This window comes from Mytilus galloprovincialis, chromosome 6 (genome assembly GCF_965363235.1).
Source record: "Mytilus galloprovincialis chromosome 6, xbMytGall1.hap1.1, whole genome shotgun sequence".
In the NCBI taxonomy this organism is placed as follows: domain Eukaryota; kingdom Metazoa; phylum Mollusca; class Bivalvia; order Mytilida; family Mytilidae; genus Mytilus; species Mytilus galloprovincialis.
Genome location: NC_134843.1, coordinates 5,489,146 through 5,511,306, shown reverse-complemented (window position 1 = coordinate 5,511,306; position 22,161 = coordinate 5,489,146). Strand labels below are relative to the sequence as shown.

The window sequence follows — 22,161 nt, the reverse complement described above, 5'->3', positions numbered from 1 at the left end:
AACCTGACAAAAGATGGACAAGATGTCACCACTGATGTCAATACGTTTAGGTTATACAAAACCTGACAAAAGATGGACAAGATGTCACCACTGATGTCTATACGTTTAGGTTATACAAAACCTGACAAAGGCAGAGCAAGATGTCACCACTGCTGTCAATACGTTTAGGTAATACAAAACCTGACAAAAGATGGACAAGATGTCACCACTGCTGTCAATACGTTTAGGTTATACAAAACCTGACAAAAGATGGAAAAGATGTCACCACTGTTGTCAATACGTTTAGGTTATACAAAACCTGAAACTAGAGGCTCTCAAGAGCCTGTGTCGCTCACCTTGGTCTATGTGCATATTAAACAATGGACACAGATAAATTCATGACAAAATTGTGTTTTGGTGATCATGATGTGTTTGTAGATCTTACTTTACTGGACATTCTTCTTGCTACAGTTATCTCTATCTATAATGAACTTGGCCCAGTAATTACAGTGGAAAATATATTCTACAAATTTACAAAAATTTACAAAAACTTATGAAAATTGTTAAAAAATGACTATAAAGGGCAATAACTTCTTAAGGGGTAACTTGAAAATTTTGGTCATGTTGACTTATTTGTAGATCTTACTTTGATGAACATTATTGCAGTTTACAGTTTATCTCTATCTATTATAATATTCAAGATAATAACCAAAAACTGCAAAATTTCCTTAAAATTACTAATTCTGGGGCAGCAACCCAACAACAGGGTCTGTTTTGTCTGAAAATTTCAGGGCAGATAGATCTTGACCTGATAATCAATTTATCCCTTGTCAGATTTGCTCTAAATACTTTATTTCAGAGATATAAGCCAAAATCTACATTTTACCCCTATGTTCTATTTTTAGCCATGGCGGCCATTTTGGTTGGTTGGCAGGGTCACGCCACACATTTTTAAAACTAGATACCCCAATGATAATTTTGGCCAAGTTTGGATTAATTTGGCCCAGTAGTTTCAGAGAAAAGGATTTTTGTAAAAGATAACTAAGATTTACGAAAAATGGTTAAAAATTGACTATAAAGGCAATAACTCCTAAAGGGGTCAACTGACCATTTCGGTCATGTTGACCTTTTTGTAAATCTTACTTTGCTGAACATTATTGCTGTTTACAGTTTTTCTGTATCTATAATAATATTCAAGATAATAACCAAAAACAGTAAAATTTCCTTAAAATTGTCAATTTAGGGGCAGCAACCCAACAACTGGTTGTCCGATTCATCTGAAAATTTCAGGGCAGATAGATCTTGACCTGATAAACAATTTTACCCCCATGTCAGATTTGCTCTAAATGCTTTGGTTTTTGAGTTATAAGCCAAAAACTGCATTTTACCCCTATGTTCTATTTTTAGCCATGGTGGCCATCTTGGTTGGTTGGCCGGTTTACCGGACACATATTTTAAACTAGATACCCCAATGATGATTGTGGCCAAGTTTGGTTTGATTTGGCCCAGTAGTTTCAGAGGAGAAGATTTTTGTAAAAACGCCGGACGACGACGCCGGACGCCAAGTGATGAGAAAAGCTCACTTGGCCTTTTAGGCCAGGTGAGCTAAAAAGATGGACAAGATGTCAAAAAAAAGATTTACAGGCCCTTACAACCAATAGAGTGTATGTTATGAAAACTGAGGTTTTTAGCTGTTGGCAATTGCCAATCAATATTTTTTTTTACCTCAAACATAAGTTTACTTTTAAATGTTGTGGTAATTAATACAAAGAGGCTCTGTAATGACAATCAGTTTCATTTTGTCAATGAACTGGAGTCTTCCAATGAAGAAACAATGAATGCTGCAAGATTTTGATATTCACACATTAAGGAAGAATCAATGCACTGCTACATTAATGCATATGAAATTAGGAGACAAAGGCTAATTGTAAATTCAGAAATTATTGCAATGTTTTTATTGTTGCTAAAACTGTTTGGTATATCAATTAAACAGGATTTTTCTCAATATTGCAAAAATTAAAATTGCATTTTACACTAAAATGACAAAATCGCAATAATAATAGCACACAAAGATTACTGAATTTACAGTAATTGTAACTACTGATACATTCAATGACTGATTCAGTCACAAGAAGATGATAATTGCTTTGCTCTAACAGTCCCTGTTTTGTTATTCCAAGATTTGACTCAAATATAAATTTATTGAAATTAACAAATAATTCTGAAATGATTTTCAATAGATATTTTCAATTGTCATCATTCATACTAGTACGAGTTATAGAAATGAATCTTTCTTTACCAATAATATCTTTTCTCTGATTCATACAAATCACATCCACCTCTCCATCTTTCTGTTGTCTTACATTTCTGTTTGTTTTTGGTACAATCGCTGGAATCGGTGTTGTATTCTTTTTTACCGGGTTAAAGACAACTGTTGCTGAAACTAAAGGATTAAATCTAATCAAGTCTATAGGAATACAATATGGGTTCAATGTAAACAATGAAGGTTTTTTGGGAATATCTTCAGTTTGACTTCCATCTACTTCATCTTGACCATTTTCATTGGCAGCTGAAGAACTAAATGTTGTGTCACCTGACGGTCCAGGCTGGTTCTGACTGGTACTAGGTGGTGTAGATTTAGAACTATCACCCTCAGGGTGAACAGTTGTGGTCTTTGGTGACTGACCACTTTTTGCAGTATTTGTTTGAGTTTCTGTATCTGAACAATCTCCTGAAGGACCAGGCAGATGACTAGAATCTTTCCTCACTATTTTTTTTGCTGTAGTTTCAGAGATTTTGTCTGTCTTATTTGATTCTGTATTCTGTCTTGTAGATAATTCATCTGGTCCCTTATCTGCAGGTACGGTTTCAGAAGAAGTAGATGTCCTTTTTGTTGGTCTACCTCTTTTTCTTTTATTGACTGGTGTGCTCTCCTCTTTCTGTTTTTTATTCACTGGTAGGCTCTCATCTATAAGTTTGGGTGATTTGGGCTTACGTGGAGCTGGTAGGCTTTCATCTATAAGAATGGGTGATTTGGACCTGTATGGAGCATTCTCAGCTTTTTCAAAGTCAGAAAAATCTGAAATTATAAACAAAATAATTATCGTAGATAAAAATGTATTAACAAAAATACAATGTCACATATTTTCTTCCACAAAAGTTCACCTAGTCTGAGAAAATACTTATCTTAATTAGCATTGCTCAAAACAAGCATATAAAGAACACAATCAGCAACTGTTCTGTACAAACATATGCATACAGTCAAACCAACCAATTACATTTAAATGTAATTCAGGTAAAAGACTCTACTAAGATTTTTTTAATATAAAGGGGAGAATTATTTAAATACTTGTAGGAAAGAGCAATTGTGATATTCTAGGAATATTTTCATTGTAACTTCAGGTCTGACTAACACTAAAAATGCCCTTAAAGTGGATTTTGGAGAATATGAAACAAGAAGGAGTACAAGAATGCCCCCCCCCCCCCACCCCCCCCCCCCCCCCCCCCCCCCCCACCCCCCAAACTTGCCCTATAATTTTCTATGTTCACTGGACCCTGAAATTCGGGTCTAAACTTTTAATTTGGCATTAAATTAGAAAGATCATATCATAGGGAACATGTGTACTATGTTTCAAGTTGAATGGACTTCAACTTCATCAAAAACTACCTTGACCAATATTTTTAACCAAAAGTGTGACAAACAAACACACAAACGACCGAAAAACATAATGCCCCTAGGTGAGGCATAAAAAAAACCCAACACTTTATAAATTTGATGTGTGCTAAGCTCTTTTCTTGTTTGACCTTCATCATGAACTCTCAAAGATGATTATTTTGAAAACCAATTAAGAGCTTATGACCAAAAACAGACTAAGCAATAAAAGCCAAATCAGTTTAAGGTCAACTATACCAGAAGAAATTGCAACCCAAATTATGAATTAGATGATTAGTCTAAAATAATAATTCCCTCCATACCATCCCACATTCATTTCATACCGTTATTAACAGATTTTGGACACCTCTTGACAGTAAGCATGGTGTTGTTGATATCCTAACCTCCCTCTTATAATTTAATGGAATAACCCATACCATTATTAACAGCTTTACGACACCTCTTGACATTAGCCATGGTATTGTTGATATCTATTTTACTGGTCAATAGATGATATTTGTTAATCATTATCTCTTGTTGTTTACTGGTATCAGATGTTCTGATTGTGTCCACCAAACCATGAAGTAGATCCTGGACAATGCTACATTCTACAACATAAAAAACATTTGATTTTATTTACTTTGTGGTGAATAACCATGAACTATTCCTGATTTAGTGATCAGTGTTCTCCCCAGAAATTTTGGATAGCATCACATTTTGCGTAAATAAAAATAACTGTATTTTTTTTAATTTCGTTTGTTGCGTCGTGTTGATGCTCTATTTCTTTAATATGTTTTAGTTTATATTGTTCAATTCATAACTGAGAATACAATTAAACTATAACCACAACAAGAATGTGTCCACAGTACACGGATGCCCCACTCACACTATCATTTTCTATGTTTAAAGGACTGTGAAATTGGAATAAATTCTCTAATTTGGCATTAAAATTAGAATGATCTTATCAAAGGGAACATGTATACTAAGTTTCAAGTTGATTGGACTTCTACTTTATCAAAAACTACCTTGACCAAAAACTTTAACCTGAAATTTGCACTATCATTTTCTATGTTCAGTGAACCGTAAAATTGGGGTCAAAACTCTAATTTGGCATTTAAATTAGAAAGATCATATCATAGGGCACATGTATACTAAGTTTCAAGTTGATTGGACTTAAACTTCATCAAAAACTACCTTGACCAAAAACTTTAACCTGAAGCCAAAAACTTTAACCTGAAATTTGCACTATCATTTTCTATGTTCAGTGAACCGTAAAATTGGGGTCAAAACTCTAATTTGGCATTTAAATTAGAAAGATCATATCATAGGGCACATGTATACTAAGTTTCAAGTTGATTGGACTTCAACTTCATCAAAAACTACCTTGACCAAAAACTTTAACCTGAAGCCAAAAACTTTAACCTGAAATTTGCACTATCATTTTCTATCAGTGAACCGTAAAATTGGGGTAAAATCTCTAATTTGGCATTAAAATTAGAAAGATCATATCATAGGGAACATGTGTACCAAGTTTGAAGTCGATTGGACTTCAACTTCATCAAAAACTACCTCGACCAAAAACTTTAACCTGAAGCGGGACAGACGGACGAACGAACGGACGAACGAACGGACGAACGAACGGACGAACGGACGCACAGACCAGAAAACATAATGCCCCTCTACTATCGTAGGTGGGGCATAAAAACAGTTGTTTCAGTTTATGTTTTCTTTATTCATTTATAGTTACAGAATTATTTTTTTCCTCTTGTGCCAAATAAAAATAAATATGTGGTTTCAATTACCCAACAATAAGTCAAATGAATGAATGGTTCATTATAGATCAACCTGTATATATACAAAACTAAATATCTAGTACACAAAATTAACTATTTTTTATAGTATATCAAGTAAAGATAAAGTAGCAAAAGTAGCAAAAAAAAATCAATTTAAAAACTTTTTTTTATCATGTTTATGAAATTCATTGTTTCATGGCACTTAATGAATTAGTTCCAGTTGTTTCTTATTTTTACATTAAAATGATATGTATTTTTAACAAAGTCATCTAACAAATAGTCTGTTAAAGCATAGTATTCTCTCTTGGTATATTTTTTCTGTCTACTGTCCATCTGTTGTCATTATCGTGAAAATGCGGATTTTTGTCATATCTGGTCCGGTTCCGATCCGTAGTTTACACAAAAATGTGCAATGGCGGCCGTAGAAAAATTTACGAAAATGAGTCCGAGAATAAACATTGTTTGACAAGAGATTGTGAATGAATAAGACGCTTTTAATGCATTAAATGGATTAAACATAAACTTAAGCCAATTATGATAACTTTTTAAAGAAGTATTAAACTTATTTTAGCTCTAAACCAAAATTCTCGCTCTCGTATTTAAATACCGGAAGAGAAAGAAAGTAATTTTTGGAGAGTTGCACAAATAAACGACCTTTTTAAAAAAAAATAAAAATTGTTTCAATCTTTGAAGTTTCGTAATACAAAACGTAGATTTCAAATTGTTTTGTGATTGCATTTTTCCATGTCGAAATTGGTTATTGCAGACACGTGGTATTAGTCGTGTCTCAAGTGTCAGCTTGGGATATTCGCATCCAAACAGTTATCACCCTGAGGGCAATTAACACCTAGCTATTTAATCTCTTAAATGCCTTTAGTGTCCGACTTAAAGGGATTACAATTAAAGGTGATATAATTTTTATGATCATAATCGATAATAGGTGAAAGTTCAAAATTGAGGACAAGTAAAATAATTATAGCGTCGCGGGAATAATTATAGTGTCAGGGTAATTATTATAGCATCACGGTGAAAAAATATAGCGTCACGGTACCGCGACGCTAAAACGGCCTGGGGAGAACACTGGTGATTATTCTACATTCTACAAAATGAACAATACATTATTTTGTCCATAAATTTGGCTTTTAGTTTTTATCATTTGAATTGTTTTACATTTTTCATATCTGACTTTTATAGCTGACTATGCAGTATGGGGTTTGCTTTTTGTTGAAGGTCATATGGTAACCTATAGTTGCTAATTTCTATGTCATTTTGATCCCTGGCGAAGAGTTGTCTCATTGGAGAGTTGTACCATGTCTTTTTATTTGTATAACAATTGTAACCATGCACTGAATTATCATGTTTGGTTTAGTATGAAATTTTTGGTTCTTTCCCACTTCCCTTTTCACCAAATTAATGATTACATGCAAAATTATCATTTGTAATGAAAAATACCCTCTGCCAAAATAGCAAATATGTCAAATTAGCCTATTTGACTGTACAATAATATTTGTATTCATTTTTCTGTTGACATGACTATTCATTAATTATTTTCTGTTTCATATATATTTACCAAGATATTCTAAATAAGGTAGATCTGTTCCAGACAGAATAGCGAACAAGTATCTATAAATAGAACTTAAATATGTATTTACCAAGATATCCTAAATATGGTAAATCCGCCCCAGCAAGAATAGCCGACAAGTATCTATAAATAGAACTGTAATCTGGAGCATCAGGAGAATCTGGTGGAAAAGGATTTTCTAAATTCCCTGCTACGGCCATTACCTGAAAATAATCGAATTACTTACAGATCTGGCTTAAAAAGTTAATCAAGATCAAACTTCATATGGCAAACAATATATTTTACTATATCATTTTCAATTCATTCATTTAGTAAAGTTTGGCTAAAATAAACACATGTAATCAGATAAGAAATGTGTGTGCTTTACTTAAGAAAAAACTGACATAATCACAAAATTTGCTGACCCTACCATTGCATGAAACAGCCACCCAACATGTGACAAAAACTGAAGGAAAATTTAATTTTCGGATATTACCCCAGTGTATCATTTTTATCATCACTAAATAGAAGCCAGCAGGTTTTTTTTGTGTGTGTTTGACCAAGATTTATTTCATATGGTCTGACTATTGATATAGACATACCTGTGATAAAGCTTCACTATAATCTTTTAATTCACATGATACTAAGTCTGAAGCTAAAGTGCCCCACATCTGAAATAAATGCAACAGGTTAAAGTACTTAATTATACAAATTAATGAAAAACCTTGGGTTCAAACTCCCTATAAAGGCATCAGACTGTTCCTAAATTAAGTTTTGCTAAGGTTAAAAAATGACATGCAGTTGTCCTTTCAAAACTTGTGGTCATGAGCTTAAAATTTATTCAAGATACTGTGTTTTGTAGAGAGTATCACAAGTTTACTTTCTTATTTGCTGCTGATGTGCTGTCAGTCCCTGAGAGAATTATTCCCTCAAAAAACAAATCTAAAGTACTGACATGATTAAAATGATTCACTGTCATTGTAAAGAAATAAGTTTCTAGATTATGTAATTGGACTTTAACTATAATATATGTGATAGGCTTTACAATTTATCGGTAGGCTGAAGTGATTGTTTCTAAATTAACAAGTCTGACCAAGTTATAATTGCTATAAAGGTAATTTGTGTTTTTGCAAATATTATATTTCATGTAAAATGAATTTTTAACAATTCGGAGCGTATTGAATATTTGGATAATTGGTGAAGATGTCGTTCACACTAATGTGACAACCTCCTTTACATTTTTCATTGAAAATTGAAAATACAAAATTCATTCATTGTCGAAATATGCAACATTTATTTGTATAAGTTTTAATTTAAATGCGAGAGAAATGCAATGTTTGCTGAGCTTTCTCCTTTTTAGTAGCGAGTACAAATACATGTTTTATTTTCCTACAATGTACAGTATGAACTTATGTTTTAGCAGACAATTTATAGTTCACGCATGAAAACATGTATCTCTATTTTACCAACGTTACTTTTCATCAAAATCGACGACATTTTAACGGGGATCACAAAGTAAACTGCCACATAAACAATGATTCGAATCTATCCGTTTGCTTCAAATAGAAGCAGGATAAGTATGCGTATACTGCTTTGTATTTATATAGTAAAATGGTAAAACTGTAGGATACTAGTCCTTCTTCCAGCACACGAAAAAAATAAGCATTGTGATTCAGCTGACAAAGAACGGTTAAATTAAATCAATTACTCGTAAGTCATGGACATTAGGTGTAAAAGTCTTCCGGCATGTTCATTTTTAGTTTGTGCAAACGACTGTTAACGTCATTATCAACTACATTTCTAACGTCTATATTTTTCGCAGACCATCAGACTTTAGCCTATGAAAGCAACGCACTTTAGCATAGACCATTGCACTTTAGCATGACCATCGTACTTTAGCGTCCCCATCGCACTATAGAGTCCTACATATATTTTCTACATTCAATTCCTGATTTTTTGGTCTTGAGCCTACTTATACTAGTAAACCTCTTACATACCTCTGTTGCTTCTTTTGGTCTTTCGTCCGCTGGAAATAAACAAAAAATTAAACTTATCATTCTTTTTATTAAACATAATTGAATAATAAAAACAAAACTGTGCCAATTTCATAAAACTGTTAAAAATAATTCCTTAATCATTTTTAGCTCACCTGACCTGAAAGGTCAAGTGAGCTTTTCTCATCACCTGGCGTCCGGGGTCCTGCGTCCGTAATTTTTTACAAAAATCTTCTCCTCTGAAACTACTGGTCCAAATCTAACCAAACTTGGCCACAATCATCCTTGGGGTATTTAGTTTAAAAAATGTGTCTGATGACCTGGCCATCAAACCAAGATGGCCACCATGGCTAAAAATAGAACACAGGGGTAAAATGTATATTTTGGCTTATATCTTTAAAACCAAAGCATTTTTTATAGCAAATCTGACGTGGTGTAAAATTGTTGATCAGGTCAAAATCTATCTGCCCTGAAATTTTCAGATGAATCGGATAACCTGTTGTTGGGTTGCTGCCCCTGAAATGATAATTTTAAGGAAATTTTGCAGTTTTTGGTTATTATCTTGAATACTATTATAGATAGAGATAAACTGTAAACAGCAATAATGTTCAGCAAAATAAGACCTACAAATAAGTCAACAAAATTGTCAGTCAACCCCTTAAGGAGTTATTGCCCTTTATAGTCAATTTTAACAACTTTTTCATCATTTTTTGTAACTTGTACAAAAATCTTCTTCTCTGAAACTACTGGGCCAAATTTAAACTTACTTGGCCACAATCACAATTGTGGTATATAGTTTAAAAATGTGTCTCATGACCCCACCTACCAAACAAAATGGCCGACATGGCTAAAATTAGAACATAGTGGTAAAATTCAGTTTTTGCTTTAAATCTTTGAAACTAAGACATTTAGAGCAAATCTTTCAAGATTTAAATGTCCATCAGAATAAGATCTATCACCTCACAAATTTTCAGATGAATCCTACAACCCATTGTTGGGTTGCTGCCCTAAAATTTATAATTTTAAGGAAATTTTGCAGTTTTTGGTTATTATCTTAAATATTATTATATATAAAGATCAACTGTAAACAACAATAATGTTCAGCAAAGTAAGATCTACAAATAAGTCAACATGACCAAAATTGTCAGAGAACCCTTTAAGGAGTTATTGTCCTTTATAGTCAATATTGAACAACTTTTCGTCATTTTTGTAACTTGTACAAAAATCTTCTTTTCTAAAACTATGGGCCAAATTTAACCAAACTTGGCCACAATAATTACTAGGGTATCTATTTTAAAAAAGTGTCTAATGACCCCACCTACCAACCAAGATGGACGACATCAGTAAATACAGTAACAGGTGAGCAACACAGGCTCTTGAGAGCCTCTAGTTAAGAAGTATATTTCTTAGGCCAACAGTTTATGGAATGTTGGATTAGCAGTGATATTTCAAAAGAATTTCTGCTTACATTTGGGTTTAGGACCATAAATGATTTGATTGAAATGTTAAGTCCTAATTGGTTTTGTTTGATTTGATTATATTTTATGAATTAGCCCTCTTAAAATGTGCATCTCAAGCATTCATGATGAAGCTTACCCTAGAAATAATTGTATGCACTGAAATCAGTAACTAACAAATACCTGACATACACATACAAATTTAAGATAAAGGGACTATAACCATTTGCCCAAAATGCATGATCATGATCACAAAATATAGCCCTTACTCAAGGTTTTGAAAATTGAAAACATAAAAATCTAAACAATTTTTTTTATCCCAATTTTGAACTTTTCCAAAAGGACTACAGTCATGATTACTGATAATAGGTTTATCAAAATCTTTTTTCTTCTGATCATGAAGTCATCTTCTTGTTACTGGCAGCATTTTAAACATCAAATGTCATAAGTTTTATATAACTGAGTAATTCTTTAACCAGACCACATAACAAATAGTACATTCAACAAAATTATATCATGTTCGTAGTTTATCAGAGAGGAAATTTTTAAAATAATTCCTTAAACTACTGCAATTGTAAAATACGGAAAAAAGCTGTGCTGCCAAAACCCAATGAAATCAAAGAGCAGATTGCTCTGAGGGATACGATTGCCATTGTTTTCATTGACACATGTATACATGAAGCTGGATAAAATTATTTTCAAAACTAATTCAACTGCATATGTAAAATGTAATTTACGTAATCTGAATAGTTACAAAATAGCCATTCCCGGATACAAGTGTATAACAATGTACTTATTGTGTTTTATTTTTGTACTATCAATTCCAAGTTTACTTTCCACAGCAGTCACTGAGACTCAGAGTGAGAGAAGGTATTTCACTTCGTATCTTATCGCCTATTTTCCTACATTAATTCTAGGAGAAACCCCTTTCCTAACTCTTTAAATATTTAATTTCCTTTGGGTCAGTGGTCACTCCTCTGTTTAAATTGCGATTGTTTTAAATATAATATGACCTTTATCGACAGAACAAGTTAATTTTTCTCAACTTGTTGTATCGTATTTTGATTCAGAGTTGATGGAAGTTACTTCCGGAAGGGAGACAACTCAAAAAGATAATATGGAAGACTTCATTTCGTCTGAAGGGGTGTTGCAGTTAAACCTTTATGATGTGGACTACATTTATTTTAATTTAAATGATGCATATGATTTAAAATTATGCAACAACAATAACCCTCAATAGCAGACATACAAAGAAAGGATCCCATGAGTTTTAAATTATTCAATTGAGTGGAGAATCCGAACAACCATTCAATCTATATATAGCTAATACTCCTTGAAGTCCAGAAACTATACGCATGCGCATAATTACCCAAACAAACCTTGGAGCAAGAATGTATATTAAATTCTAATTAAACGACCTAGATGGTTCTCTATTTCTTTATGGAAGTACAATATCAAATATCAGTTTCATAACGGTGACATATAAGAAAAACTCCACTTCAGTTCTTATATGACAGCAATAAGTTATTGGAATTCAGAGAACTCTCACATTTTTATCAAAACTGGGGAATTCCCTCTGACGTGTTTCTAAATTTATAAAAACACTAAATATAAATACTGCTTGATTCTGATTTTCCGTGTTGTTAAAAACAGGCATATAAGTCAAGGCAAATATCAAACATGGATTATGAAAAGAAAATTATAGGAAAGTTGTTTGAGTTCAATCTTCGTTTGTTTTTACCTTTTAAAGCAAGACAATCATAAGAATCTGAGATGTTCCTTGTTTAGAATAAAACGGTTGACGTGAGGGCATGGCCCTGAGCCAATGGTATAAGTCTACAGATTGCTTGAAAGCAATCGTATCTCAAAAAATCAATATAGAACAAGGAATACAATACATGCATTTCAAATTTTCCAAAAAGTCAATTTCTGGATGTAATTAAAATATACACATAGTCAGTCAACAAAAACTTACCTTTTTTCTTTACTCTCTTCTCCATTAGTTCTAAATACGCCTTTACCTACAAAAACATTGTTATCTATATAGTTTGCCCCTAAGGCCTTTACTATATTGGTGGTCCATAGATATTTGATAATGGGCCATCAATCTGTTTGTTTGTCTTTATGAATATAAACATAAAATTTTAAATGTAAATTCAACTCAATCTGTCTTTACTTTCTAAACAAAATATTCTACTATTAGCAGCTGTTGTTTCGAATGTCAACATTGCAAGTTTTTGTTTAAAAATGATTTTTTAACATTTTTATATGTGCAGAAATTTGTACATTTGTAAATGTGCAGAAAAATTTAAAATTTGAACGTCATGTCTACTAATTAAATGAAGCAAACAGGTATGCATATATAGTCATACTGAGTTACACTTATCAAAGGCACACAAATGTGGTCATACAGAGTTACACTCAACAAAGGGAGACAAATGTGGTCATACTGAGTTACACTTATCAAAGGGAGACAAATGTGATCATACGGAGTTACACTCATCAAAGGGAGACAAATGAGATCATACTGAGTTACACTTATCAAAGGGAGACAAATGTGGTCATACGAAGTTACACTCAACAAAAGGGAGACAAATGTAGTCATACAGATTTACACTAATCAAAGGGAAACAAATGTGGTTATACTGATATACACTCAACAAAGGGAGACAAATGTGGTCATACTGAGTTACACTCAACACAGGGAGACAAATGTGGTCATACTGAGTTACACTCAACACAGGGAGACAAATGTGGTCATACGGAGTTACACTCAACACAGGGAAACAAATGTGGTCATACAGAGTTACACTCAACACAGGGAGACAAATGTGGTTATACAGAGTTACACTCAATACAGGGAGACAAATGTGGTCATACGGAGTTACACTCAACAAAGGGAGACAAATGTAGTTATATGGAGTTACACTCATCAAAGGGAGACAAATGTGATCATATGGAGTTACACTCAACAAAAGGGAGACAAATGTAGTCATACAGATTTACACTAACCAAAGGGAAACAAATGTGGTCATACTGAGTTACACTCAACAAAGGGAGACAAATGTGGTCATACAGAATTACACTCAACAAAGGGAGACAATTGTGGTCATATGGAGTTACACTCATCAAAGGGAGACAAATGTGATCATACGGAGTTACACTCATCAAAGGGAGACAAATGAGATCATACGGAGTTACACTCAACAAAAGGGAGACAAATGTAGTCATACAGATTTACACTAATTAAAGGGAAACAAATGTGGTCATACTGAGTTACACGCAACAAAGGGAGACAAATGTGGTCATACGGATTACACTCAACAAAGGGAGACAATTGTGGTCATATGGAGTTACACTCATCAAAGGGAGACAAATGTGATTATATGGAGTTACACTCAACAAAGGGAGACAAATGTGGTCATACTGAGTTACAAAACTTACCTCCTTGGCACTTTTGGTTTGAACACATTTAGATATTTTTCCAAATTCTAGAGGGCTATGCCTACAAGACAATATCAATATCACTTATAACAAATATTAATATTTCATCTTAAAAAAAAAGTTTTTCAAATAAATTCAACTATTTAAAGATTATTGATTAACTTTTTATTTATTAAATATTGGTTTTCAGTCATGTCAGTCAATAACAATAAAAATTTGAAAGGAATTTCATAAAAACAATTACTTCTTTGTATCTCTTCAACTCTTCATAGAAATTCTTACCCACTTTGAAAGTGTAGTAATTCTACTTATTGATATGTAAATAAAAAAATCTTCAGAAAAAAATGCAAATGAAATGAATCCAGTTTAAATATTGAAGTGAAATTAAAGTAATAAATGGTATTTTTTATTTTTTTTTTACATTTGTGAACATGTGACCAAAATTGAAAAAGGTAACGGTTTGCTCTTAACTACCCTCATAACAGTCTTAAAATTTACACAAAAGATGTTGAAAATTAATATCTATAAAAGTAACTGAATTTTGATAGCTTTTTAGTTTTTCACCTCAAACATGGCTTCTGTATTATCAACTGCCTCTTTAATTTTAAAAACTATTTTTTGGATCTATAAATAATTATTAAGGAATAAAGTGATTTGTAAATGTACTTCAACAAAGCTCTTTGGTATCTTCTTTTCTCTATCAGGCTCCACTTGTCATTATCATGAAAAAGTATAGGTATCTCTCTGGTATGTCGTCTTGGTCGATTAGCTGCCATCTTTAATCTAAAAAAAAAAGCAAAATACTTATTATAATAATGATCAATGAAGAGAAATATATATATTCAACTTTAAAATAATAACAGAATAAAAATATGTATGAAACTGTATAAAATTGCAAGAAATTTAATATCTGTTTTGATATACAATATATATCTAAAGTGTTTAGGAAAATGTTGAGCAGAGACACAATCAGTTTAATATATATAGTTAAACATTGTTAATCATGTTAATGATTTAGGTATTATATAATTCAAAATACATGTACTATAGAGCCTAGGTGGAGTTGTCTAGCGCATCAGGCATGGTGCAATGCGATTTGGTGCCAAGATATCTCAGTAGCAAGAGTTTGAATTCCTGGTGAGGGAAGACAGTGTCTGATCCAGAACTTCCGTAAGGTGGGACCGCTGACTGACCTAAGGACGGGCCCTCTCCAGTCATGCTTCAATGATTCCCTATATATATAAGATCATATAATCAACCAAATGTTCCCTGAATTCGCCTAAAAGAAAATCAAAGAGCAGAATGCTCTGAGGGATACGATTGCCATTGTTTTTGACACATGTATACATGTAGCTAGATAATATTATTTTCAAAACTAATTCAACTGCACATGTGAAATGTAATTTACGTAATATGAATAGTTACAAAATAGCCAATCATGGATAAAAGTGTATGAACAATGTACTTAGGCCTATTGTGTTTTATTTTTTCTACTAGGCCTATAAATTCCAGGTTTACTTTCCACAGCAGTCATTGAGACTCAGAGTGAGAGAAGGTATTTCACTTCGTATCTTAATTATCACCTATTTTCCTAAGTTAATTCTAGGAGGAACCCCATTCCTAACTCTTTAAATGTTTGATTTTCTTTGGGTCAGTTGTCATTACTCCTTTCCGTACATATTCCTCGGTTTAAATTGCGATCGTTTTTAATATAAAACGATGTTTATCGACAGAACGAGTTATTTTTTCTCCAAGTGTATTTACATTCAGAATTGACAGAAGTTACTTCCGGAAGGAGACAACTCGAAACGATAATATGGTAGACTCCATTTCGTCTGAAGGGGTGTTGTAGCCATACCTTAAAGATGTGGAATACATATATTTTAATTTAAATGATGCATATGATTTAAATTATGAAACAACAATAACCCTCAATAGCAAACATACAAAGAAAGGATCCCATGAGTTTTAAATTATTCAATTGAGTGGGGAATCCAGAGCAACCATTCAATCTATATATAGCTAATACCCCTTGAAGTCCAGAAACTATACGCATGCGCATAATTACCCAAACAAACCCTGGAGCAAGAACGTATATTAAATTCTAATTAAACGACCTAGATGGTTCTCTATTTCTTTATGGAAGTACAATATCAAATATCAGTTTCATAACGGTGACATATAAGAAAAACTCCACTTCAGTTCGTATATGACAGAAATAGATTTATCGGAATTCAGAGAACTCTCGCATTTTTATCAAAGCTGGGGACTTCCCTCTGAAGTGTTTCTAAATTTATAAAAACACTAAATATAAATACATGTACTGCTTAATTCTGATTTTCAGTGTTGTTAAAAACACGCATATACAAAGGGAAATATCAAACATGAAGATTATGAAAAGAACATTAAAGGAAAGCAGTGATAGGGAAGGACGTGCGCCCTGCGCCTATAGCGCATATTGGCAAGAAATGGCGCATACAGTGACAAATGTAAGCGCCTAAGTGACGTACGATATTTCTAACTTCTTTTCGAATTTCTGATCGTGTTCCCTGCCGCCATATGTGTGTACACAACTGTGTAATGTTCCTCCAATAATAGGAGCACCTATATATTTTTGGGACATCTCGGGTGTTTCCTTATGATAATAGAACCATGCGATTTTACGTCTCGGGTGTTTTCTTATTGTATTAATAGAACCATGCGGTCTATTCTAACTGATAACCCCGAAAAACGTAATTAACCATCATTCATGATAAAAAAAAATTTATAAACAACTTTAAATTTGTGAAATTTGGCTAGTACAGACGAGATTTAACTCTAATAATAATTTCATTTAGTTTAGCTTGCTATTATTTCGATTGAAGAACCCCAAAGACTTTTAAGAAATATAGTTTTTGTCTCCATAACAGACGCTTAATTGTCCTTGTCATTTTTTGGTCTTTGGCTCGTTTTGACATTTTGTAAACGTGACTTCAGTGATTTGTTTTGTTCTATGAGTTAATGGTACTCTATACTGTTATTCTTGTTACCGTGATGAAGTTATAATAATACAAGTAGTGCAGAGGAAATGCCTGAAATGTCCTCTGATATGGAACGTCTGGAATAAGTATGGTATCGATGAAGACCCAAATCTAATGTACAAAAAAAAAACACATGAACATGAACAAGGCAACAGTACCAGTTTAAATAAAGGTTAACTTAAATATTGTTGGGGTTGGAAGAAGTTATTGTATATTCGTTGAAATTGAAATTACAAAATCACAGGAACAATATCCATGATATTATTGTAATTCATTGAAATTAAAATTACAAAATCACAGGAACAATATCCATGATTTTATTTAAAATCATAAAGGTAAGTACCAACACCTCTTTACCAAAATATACTGATACTTTTTTTTTACAGAAGTCAATTCAAATGGCCCACTCGTTTGACAACATGGCCCATTATTTTTTAAAATGGCCTATTGAATTTATTTTTTGAGGGGCCCTGGGCCCATAGTGAAAAATTCCTTCCAGATCACTGGAAAGTTGTTTAAGTTCAATCCCTTTGTTTGTTTTTACCTTTTAAAGCAAGACAATCATAAGAATCTGAGATGTTCCTTAATGTATAGAATAAAACAGTTGAAGTGAGGGCATTGTCCTGAGTCACAGGTATAAGTCTACAGATTGCTTGAAAGCAATCGTATCCCAAAAATCGTTAGCAAATTTACAGATCTAACATTGTTGGGCTGATGTTTAAACAATTAGCTGGATCCAGGCTGACCCCCTTCCCAAAGCGATGAGATGTATAAGCAGGAAAATGTCTGTGGACACAGTATGCCAAAAACTTATGTTATTTTTTTGGATATTTATTTAGGTATGGCAAACCAATGGGAGATAACTCCAAATTACCCTCAATAATTGTTCCCAGATGTGTGTAAAAATAAAATCTATGGGTGACCTCTGATTACGGCCTTCTATTAACTTGTTAAGTCTCAGAAGGTTCTGATTGCTTTTGATAGATATTATATGAACATTCATGATTCTGTATATTATAATTTTCGGGAATACGATGAAATATTTGAGGTAAAAACAAGGGTTTGAAAGTTACATTCGTCTCAAAAAAATACAAGGGAACGTTATACAGCCATAAAATATACTTTTTTATTAAGCTTAATATATTAATTAAATAATTAGGTCCAATAAAAAAATCTAGATAGCTGTGTTCATATCAAAATTATTTTTTATAAATAACCCTCCTTTTTGTGTAAACAGAGTTATTTCCCTTGCATGGACAACTTTTGGTTTAGTTTTGATTGGAAATCAGCGGTGATAGTTTTTTTTTTTTTGCATTATACAGCCAGTTTATTGCAATTTAAAGATAGTTCAAGCACTTGCCATTGCACACAAGATAGTAAGGATACTGAATAATGTGGTTTAACAACAATCAATATATGTATTTTCAACATTTTCAACTAAAAACATACATAGGAATCCATGTAGTAGTGGCAGTTCACTTCCAATGCTATTCACATTCAATGCATTTTGAACTTCAGTCCTGAATGAGATTTGTTTACAGATTTCAATAATTTACTTTACTTTTATACATACAAGTATTTACAGTGATCTGACATAATTATTTTGTTTGAAATTTCTCAAATAAAAATAATGTTATATTATTTTCATTGTTTTTCAGTGCAACAGGTATTTTAGTCTTGTAGAATAATTGTTAGAAGGTTGTTGTTTATTTTTATTTAAAAGCATTCACTATACATGCTATATAAGAATAAGAATATTTCATTAAATAGAATGTTAATGAAAAGGGAACATTCTAAAACTATCATGACTATACAAAGACAGATGACATATTTCAAAACTTTTCTTGTCTCTCATGATGGTACAACTGATTTTTATAGTTCGTTTTTATCATATGTTGTACTGTCACAGGTCAGGGGAGGATTGGGCGCCCGCTAACATGTTTAACCCCGCCATATTCTGTATGCATGTGCCTGTCCAAAGTCAGGAGCCTGTAATTCAGTGGTTGTCGTTTGTTGATGTGTTAAATATTTGTTTTCTGTTCATTTTTTGTACATTCATGTAAATTAGGTCGTTAGTTTTCTCGTTTGAATTGTTTTACATTTGTCATTTCGGGGCCTTTTATAGCTGATTATGCCATATGGCCTTTAAAAAAAGAACATGTGGTATGATTGCCAATGAGTCAACTATCCACAAAAGACCAAAATGACACAGACATTAACAACTACAGGTCGCCGTACAGCCTTCAACAATGAGCAACGCCCAAAAAAAAAGAAGTTAGAAAACTAACAGCCTTATTTATGTAAAAAAATGAATAAAAAACAAATATGTAACACATAAACAAACCGTACATTTTGTTTCTTTACATTAAAAAAAAAAGTTTCCGTACCTAATTTATTTTAGCTTTTTGGTCAGTTGATAATTTCTTGCTTGGACGCCTTCCAAAAGAAGATATTGTACATTTTCCTTAAGATTAATCAACAATGATAAGCAAATGTTACTAAGTGTTACTTTCAATATATTACAACAGAAAGTCGACTCAATTTTCCTTTCGACCAGTCTTCCAAACTTGAACAAAGCAGGGTTCAGAAAAACGGTTCCTGGTGAGATTCATACTTGATTTTACAGAATACCAAAAAGCAATCAATCAAGTACCACAACGTACTCTAATTTTTATTTTTTATTTTTTAGATAAACCAAGAAATAACTATGATAACTATGGGTTTGTTTTAGTTTGTTAGATTCATTTTATAGCTTTTTGTCTTTTTTCTTGTGCAGCAACTGTTAAGCTTCTTCTTTCCTCTATAACTTCCTCCAATAGTTGGAGTACACCAACCTTACTAAATTAAGGTTGGTTAAACCCTTATAATAATTAATTATTCAGTGAAAACATAACTATTTAAAAATAACATTAAAAAAAAAATATATATATATACAGTTAAATCCCTGAAAAAAAAATAATAATAACTTCTATGTACATTAAAAATGTGTCACAATTTAAAGGTTATTAAAAGAGTTTTAAGAAAGTTTTGAATATTATTTACAGGACATACATTATAGTAAAAAATCTTTACATTCACTAAAACAATGTTACTAAAAGGTAAGAAGAAAATATAAAAATAACTAGTTTTCAGATTTCTGCCTGCTACAGCTACTACATCTGTCTATGTGTACTACTAGGCGATATAAAATCAATAAAATCATGCATATAAGCTTATATGTCCTAAGCGATCTAATTATGCATAGCCATTATAACATGTATAACTATCTGTTATATATATATTTATATATATATGTGTGTGTGTAGCTACTGGGTATTAAAGCTAAACATGCATATTTATTCCCTTTATAGGTATAGCGCGGCACAACCACACTGACCAGTTATTCTACTATTTCGTGGATTTTCTCAGCATTTAATTTTACATACAGGATTGATAGGTTTAGCGCGGAACACCCACACTGACCTAGTTGTTCTGTCCAAAAGCCTTGGCGATGACTTTACATTAAAGATAAGCAATGTTTCATACTACGGAGTTTAAGACAGCAAATGAAGGCATAGCGCGGGACAGCCATATTAACCTAATGAAGATTTAAAATTCTGTGTATAACACGCCTGGTAAACCATCTAATCTAAACCAAATGGTTGAGACGGAAAAAAGTATTCTGGCACTTCCTGTTGAGCTTTTCTGGTTCAAAATATTGAAAATAAACACAGGGTAGGTCGAATTTTCGTCGATTTACTGAAAATCAATGACTTTTTTGTAAAATCGGAGAATGTCATGCCATAGATAAATCATAATTGTAACTAATATGTCTCTTCTTGGTTTAAAATATTTAAAATTGAAGTCACAATCACTTTTCTCCTACGGATGATAATGTTTACATTCTTTAAATCCGATAGAACTGCTATGATATTAATGACTAGCAAGAAATTATGTCAATTATTTGTGTTTTTTTAGGCTTTACGATAACCACGTCTGTAAATTGCCCAAATATTTTTTTTGTCAAGCCTACTCTGAGCAGAAAAATAAAAAAAATATAAATGGTTGAGATATAAAGGTATTGGTTGAGTCTTTCTGTCACAATGTTGAGACTTTCTGGTTGCGCTGTACTATTCGAGTTTACCTTTTTTTACGGTTAACCTGATTCATGTTTTTTGTCTGTGGTAAATCTAAATACACTCAGATACAATTTTAAGCATTGCCGATAGAAAAATGCATGCCTTACAAATATAAATAAGATTATTTTACAATGGTTATTTATTAATATGATTTGGATGAATTCGATTCCTAACAGACATCAAAATTTATTTAATGCAGAAAATGCGTTCATTTATAAAGAAATGAAATAGTTAAAAACTAAACAATCGAACAGGACCCCTTTTCTAGGTTTATTTTATCGTACACATTATTTCAGGTAAAAGGTGGTGATAACTTAAATATGAGTAAAAGATGCCATTTTTGTCATTATAATACTTATCACAAAAAAAAATATGATTCGATTTTAAAATCGCTTTGCCAGTACTATAAGGGAGCTACCATTTGATTTTTAAAGGGGGGGGGGGGGGGTGGCTAGGATGAAATTTGAAAAAAATAGGCAGGACAGGAGTTTTGAGTAAAAAAAAAAGACAGGATGAGACACTATGCAAAAAAAAAAGGCAGGATGACAATTTAGGTAAAAAAAAAGTCAGGATAAACTAATAAAAAAAAAAAGGCAGGACCGAATAGAGTGAAAAATAAAAAGGCAGGACAGAGATTACAACTAAAAAAAATGCAGGACAAAATTTTTCATCCTAGCCCCCCCCCCCCCCCCATAAAAATCAAATGGTAGCTCCCTAAGTGACGTCCAACTTAGTGTAATCACAGGTGTTGTATTGAAATAATTAAAACTTTAATGTTTGTTCACAACTGCATTCAGGGCAAATCCTTAATATTTGGTAATATTCAGTAACATTTATATTATAACCCGGGCCCCGTCACACTAGGCCGTGATCGCACTACGATCTCTAAAAATATAATGCTATTGGCGATCGTAGTGCAGTATGGTCGTGTTACGGTCTTGATGAGGTCTTGGTATTCGTGTTGAGAGTAGCCAACTTTTATTAATTTAAACATGTTCAAAACAATCGTGATGCGTTCGTGGCGAAATCAGGTCGCAGTTCTGTTCTGGTCGTAGATTTTTTTAGTCTCGATTACCCAGACGCATATTTAAATATATCTACTTTGGAAAATAAAGCGGCTGAATGATCGAGACTAAGATTTTT

At 32.6% G+C, this 22,161-nt stretch overlaps 1 protein-coding gene across 5 annotated transcripts; it reads right to left on the bottom strand.

Moving 5' to 3' along the window:
* Positions 1 to 1,919: 1,919 nt before the first annotated feature.
* LOC143078788 (uncharacterized) lies at positions 1,920 to 19,527 on the bottom strand. 5 transcript variants are annotated; one of them, XM_076253758.1, is made up of 10 exons: positions 19,400 to 19,418; positions 15,645 to 15,738; positions 14,547 to 14,663; positions 13,881 to 13,941; positions 12,412 to 12,457; positions 8,983 to 9,011; positions 7,588 to 7,656; positions 7,077 to 7,209; positions 4,069 to 4,239; positions 1,920 to 3,058 (listed from the first exon to the last, which is right to left on the bottom strand). In XM_076253758.1, exons 3-10 carry the CDS (start codon positions 14,654 to 14,656, stop codon positions 2,226 to 2,228), a joined length of 1,452 nt encoding a protein of 483 aa, XP_076109873.1. In that variant the 5' UTR covers positions 14,657 to 14,663; positions 15,645 to 15,738; positions 19,400 to 19,418; the 3' UTR covers positions 1,920 to 2,225. The 5 variants fall into 5 exon arrangements, with proteins under 5 accessions (XP_076109873.1, XP_076109871.1, XP_076109874.1 ...); XM_076253756.1 differs by lacking the exon at positions 15,645 to 15,738 and having other exon boundaries at positions 19,400 to 19,527; XM_076253759.1 differs by lacking the exon at positions 15,645 to 15,738 and having other exon boundaries at positions 19,410 to 19,480.
* Between the last annotated feature and the right edge of the window lie 2,634 nt (positions 19,528 to 22,161).

Excerpts from the sequence above, each read along its gene's own strand:
- LOC143078788 (XM_076253756.1), bottom strand. The coding sequence starts at position 14,656 with ATGGCAGCTAATCGACCAAGACGACATACCAGAGAGATACCTATACTT. Across the intron at positions 12,458-13,880 it reads AAACCAAAAGTGCCAAGGAG|GTAAAGGCGTATTTAGAACT; the intron begins GTAAGTTTTGTA and ends ATGTTTTTGTAG. Across the intron at positions 4,240-7,076 it reads ACCATATTTAGGATATCTTG|AATGTAGCATTGTCCAGGAT; the intron begins GTAAATACATAT and ends TTTATGTTGTAG.